At 41.4% G+C, this 5,465-nt stretch overlaps 1 protein-coding gene and 1 pseudogene across 1 annotated transcript; both read left to right on the top strand.

Moving 5' to 3' along the window:
• The first annotated feature begins 388 nt into the window (after positions 1 to 388).
• On the top strand, positions 389 to 3,042 carry LOC108899117 (protocadherin beta-16-like). Its single transcript, XM_051068363.1, is given in 2 exon segments — positions 389 to 2,832; positions 2,834 to 3,042. Coding segments are annotated over 2 exon segments (2,496 nt in total). The 5' UTR covers positions 389 to 441; the 3' UTR covers positions 2,939 to 3,042.
• Positions 3,043 to 4,501: 1,459 nt separating this feature from the next.
• On the top strand, positions 4,502 to 5,445 carry LOC108899115 (protocadherin gamma-C3-like; annotated as a pseudogene).
• The last annotated feature ends 20 nt before the right edge of the window (positions 5,446 to 5,465 follow it).

Raw genomic sequence — 5,465 nt, 5'->3', positions numbered from 1 at the left:
CAGTGTCTTTTGTAGTAATACACACTGTATATTAAAGGTATTTGTTTTACAGACAGCTTATGAAGCTCCAACACCGGAGCCCCTACACAAAAAGCAGTCATATTACCGATAAGACAGTCACAACAGTTACTTTGTCATTTATAGTTGTAACTATGGCTAGTACACAATCTATATGGCAGTGTTGGAACAGTAATGAAATAATGACTGAATAGCAGTATCTTATGCCTTGGAATAGATAGTGAAGCTGTCGACTTGTTTCAGCTTACAGTGCTATAACGGATTGAAACTCTTGGTGTCACTGTGCACCAACAAAGGAAGAAATTGTCCGTTGCTTCTCCCATTCTTTTTCCACCATTGTAAAGCGTTACTGTGATGCGGTGGTGTGAGAGTCGGTTAAGGACGATACAAAGGGCCTGCATCGTGGTGATATTCGGATAGTTAATGACGGGGAATACATCAGTCTTTGATTATTTTAAAAGAACTGACCAGGAGAAGATGAATGCCTGGCCGACCATGAGAACAACAATATACAGAGGATTTTCTATGAATCGCTACTGTGTTGTTTTCCTTTTCATCTCCCTGCATTTCGTGTATGGAGATGTGAGCTACTCTATTGCAGAAGAGATGAAACGCGGGTCTGTGATTGGAAATTTAGGCAAAGATCTGGGCCTCGGGACTGCTACACTTTCCTCGCGTAAAGCTCGCATTGACACAGACAGGAATGACAAACGGTATTGTGATATTAATCTGAGCACCGGAGATTTGATTGTTACTGACAGGATCGACAGAGAAGGCCTTTGTGGTAAGAAGGCGACTTGCGTTTTAAAAGAGGAGCTTGTTTTGGAAAACCCTTTGGAGCTTCATCGCATCAGTATTCATGTACAAGATATAAACGACAATGCCCCGCAGTTTAGTGAGGACCTGATTTCATTTGAAATTAGAGAATCAGCCGTGAAAGGAGCGAAATTCTTACTCACAGAAGCCCGTGATGCCGATATCGGCACAAATGCAGTACAGCGCTACAATTTGCAAAATAATGAGCATTTCACTATTAATGTAGATACAGATGGAAGCGGACGGAAACACTCCGAATTGGTTTTGGTAAAAGAATTAGACCGAGAACAAGAGAAAGAACTGAATTTAGTTCTCACAGCTTTAGATGGTGGTTCTCCACAGAGATCAGGTACAGCGATCATTCACGTCAGTGTGTTGGATGCTAATGATAACGCCCCAGTGTTCAGCCAGACCGTTTACAAAGCCAGTCTGCCTGAAAACTCTCCTGTAGATACTGTAGTTCTTGCAGTGAGCGCTACTGATGCAGACACGGGCCCCAATGGTGATATTACGTACAATTTTGATCATGTATCCGACGACCATGTCTCTTTGTTCTCACTTGATCATAAGACAGGAGAGATAAGAGTCATCGGGTCTATTGATTATGAGACTGAGACCTCCATTGAACTGCGAATCAGAGCGAAAGACGTACCAGGTCTTGCCTCATATTGTACAGTAATTCTAGATATAACAGATGTGAATGACAACCCACCTGCTATCAGTTTGAAATCACTGTCTAACCCCATATCTGAGAACGTGTCACCTGGCACAGAGGTGGGCATCATTAACGTGCAGGACAGAGACTCTGAGAATAACAGACAGGTCCGCTGCTCTATTCAACAAAATGTTCCTTTTAAATTAGTTCCTTCTATTAAAAACTATTATTCTCTGGTGACCACAGGACAGCTGGACCGTGAACTAGTGTCTGATTACAACATTACAATCACAGCCACGGACGAGGGCTCTCCACCTCTGTCCTCCTCTAAAACTGTTCAGTTATCTGTAGCTGACATCAACGACAACCCACCTGTGTTTGAGGAACAGTCCTACAGCGCATATGTGACAGAAAATAACAAACCTGGCTCCACTTTATGTTCCGTCAGTGCTCGAGACCCCGACTGGAGACAAAACGGTACAGTGATTTATTCTCTGTTACCTGGTGAGGTGAACGGTGCCCCGGTGTCCTCCTATCTGTCTGTTAATAGAGACACGGGGGTGATCCACGCTGTGAGGTTGTTTGATTATGAACAGTTCAGGAGCTTTAAAGTCCACGTGATGGCCAGAGACAACGGTTCTCCTCCTCTGAGCAGCAACGTGACCGTCAGTGTCTTTATATCGGATGTGAACGACAACTCTCCTCAGATACTGTACCCCGGGCCGGAGGGCAACTCCTTCATGACCGAGCTGGTCCCCAAAGCTGCACACGGAGGCTCTCTGGTATCCAAAGTGATAGCGGTGGACGCGGACTCCGGACAGAACGCCTGGCTGTCCTATCATATAGTCAAATCGAGTGATCCCGGACTTTTCACTATTGGTCTCCACAGCGGAGAGATCAGGACACAGCGGGACATTTCTGAATCTGACAGCATGAAACAGAACCTTATTGTGTCAGTGAAAGATAACGGACAGCCCTCTCTCTCTGCCACCTGTTCCATGTATTTACTTATTTCTGATAACTTGGCTGAGGTGCCAGAACTGAAGGATATTACTTATGATGAGAAGAATTCCAAACTGACCTCTTATCTGATCATCGCGCTGGTTTCCGTCTCTACATTTTTTCTGACTTTCATTATCATCATCCTGGGTGTTAGGTTTTGTCGTAGGAGAAAGCCCAGACTGTTGTTTGACGGAGCAGTCGCCATCCCCAGCGCTTATCTCCCTCCTAATTACGCAGATGTTGACGGCACAGGAACTTTACGCAGCACTTACAATTATGACGCCTACCTGACAACAGGTTCTAGAACCAGTGACTTTAAGTTTGTGACATCATACAATGACAAACACACTGCCTGCAGACCAGACTCTGAGGAAAAGTCCTTCAGACTTTGTTGATGCCTTTGGAGATCATGATGCTTCTCCAGAGGTAAGAGCATCACATTTTTGACCCATTATCGACTTCTCACTTTTTCAGATTTGTGACCTGAAGTGTGAAATGTATATTGATATGGTCAAGCCTAAAAAAAATCAGAGAATCATCTACTTAATGTAGTTAGAAGTGAGGCTCATTTTGAGCTTTTGTGTTTAGACAAATAGTTGTAATTATTTCATTTACTGTTATGCTGAATTTTTACCACAAGAATTCCCAATTGTTTCTTTGCAATATCACCAGCTCAGTGATACATCTAATATTAGATGAACAGCACAGTCACCGTGCAGTGGTTGTCCTTAATTAACTTGGGGGTTTGCTTATTTGTATTTTTTGATACTTGGACACTCTTTAAGGTGTTTCTTTTGATTTTTAAATCGTGGTCCGTTCATTCACTCCCGATTCCTTTGATTCTGAAAAGGTTTTATTGCCCCATGTTAACAGGACATTTTGGCTTTTTGAATAATTGAAAACATCTTAATTGTTGATAATGTCTTTGCTCATACACACTAATTTAACTTCGTCGGAAAAATTTATTGTCTTATCGGTCATCTGGCATTCATGTTGTACATCTACTCCTTCTATGGTACAACAGTGTATTCAGATTTTTGTAGTTTTTACATTAAACAAATCATTAATCGTTTGTCTACATCTATTTATGTGATTATTCATTTGCTGGTGTTTGAATGATTATGAATTTGTTTCCAATATCTGCTCAGTTTTGCAATTAAATCTAACTCTTTTCCCATCATTTTTGATTTTATTAACACTGAACTGCCGGTGAGAGATTTTAATGGAACTGAGCAAAGTAATTATCATCTTTCATTCAAATCAGAATTTGTTCTTGTTGTGCCCTTAATAACTTGCACATTTTTAATTCTTGTTCATAATGAAACTTTAGTTTCTCACCAGACTTAAAAACATCCCTCAAGCAATTGGTGATTTGCTTCACTATTTCAGCATAGATTATTTTCCATACGTAGTCGTTTTGCCCACTGTTTACAAACATATTATATTTTTAGGACAAAGCAGTTGTCGTAGATAGTTTTAATAGCATCTCCGGAAACCTTTAAATGCTGAACTTAACATACTCTTTTTTTTTTTTTAAAGAGACGTAATAAATGTTCAGACAAATGGGATGTTTTTTCATACCTAATTAGCAGTGCTTAACATGGGGTGGCAAGTGAAATAATGCTGTTGGTTTGGAAGTGCTCTTAATGTTGGATCCTCTCTACATGTCTCAGATATTTCACTTCATCATTTCTCTTTTAAATCAGTATGGCTCTCAATAGATGTCTGTTTTCATAAATGTATTGCTTGCATAGAGTTGCTGCAATTTATAGATGAGTCTCACCGATGTCGCTATGCACTAGCTGTAGTAGCTTGTGTGTCCATATACACCCACTGTCCGTGGACCAACCCACTGTGTCGACGCATAATGTGACTTTAAGGTGTTGCAGTTTATTGTCGAGAGAAGCAGAGACTTTGCTTCGGATTGTGGTGACTTTGGTTTAAATACCTATTTTCTGATTGTGTTTCTGTACACCGACGACGAAACGTTGACTTTCAGATGGCGACACGATGGCTATCGCGGGATTGACGCTACGAAGCTGTGCCGTTGCTTTACTGCTTCTTTATTTGCATTGTGCAAGTGGAGATATAAACTATTCTTTCCGGAGGAGACGAGACCTGGATCCGTGATCGGAAATATCGCCAAAGACTTGGGTCTTGAAACAAGCACATTATCCGCTCGAAAGGCCCGCATTGATGCGGATGGAAACGACAAACGTTATTGTGATGTAAACCTCCGTACCGGGGACCTGACTGTTGCTGAGAGGATTGACAGAGAAGGCCTATGTGGAGACAAAGCATCCTGCGTTTTAAAACAAGAGCTCATGCTAGAGAATCCACTAGAATTGCACCGCATAACTATACATGTCCAAGATATAAATGATAACTCTCCGCAATTTAATAAAGAATTATCCATATAGATATAAGTGAATCGGCAGTAAAGGGTGCTCGGTTTCCAATAGAAGAAGCACATGATGCGGATATAGGTAAATATTCAGTTCAGACGTACAACCTGCAAAGGAATGATAACTTTATTCTGGGCGTAGATACTAATTCTGTGGAACTTGTGCTGAACAAAGAGCTTGACCGTGAAAATTTAAGGGAAATCAGTCTACTTCTTACAGCTCTGGATGGTGGTTCTCCTCAAAGGTCAGGTACTGTGGTCATCCACATTACTGTGCTGGATGCTAATGATAACGTCCCAGTATTCAGCCAGGCCGTTTATAAAGCCAGTCTGCCTGAAAACTCCCCATTAGGTACTGTTGTGCTGACGGTGAGTGCTACTGATGCAGACGAGGGACTAAATGGAGACGTTACATATGATTTTGGACGCATTTCAGAAGATGTGAAGTCAATGTTTTCTATTGATCAGAAGACGGGTGATTTAAAATTGTGCACCGCCGTGGATTTTGAAATAGCATCATCATTTGAACTGCGTGTCACAGCGAAAGATGGTTTAGGATTAACCTCTTAT

The sequence above is a fragment of the Lates calcarifer genome, unplaced genomic scaffold, assembly GCF_001640805.2.
Source record: "Lates calcarifer isolate ASB-BC8 unplaced genomic scaffold, TLL_Latcal_v3 _unitig_4382_quiver_2758, whole genome shotgun sequence".
In the NCBI taxonomy this organism is placed as follows: domain Eukaryota; kingdom Metazoa; phylum Chordata; class Actinopteri; family Centropomidae; genus Lates; species Lates calcarifer.
This window is presented reverse-complemented; position numbering and strand designations above follow the sequence as displayed.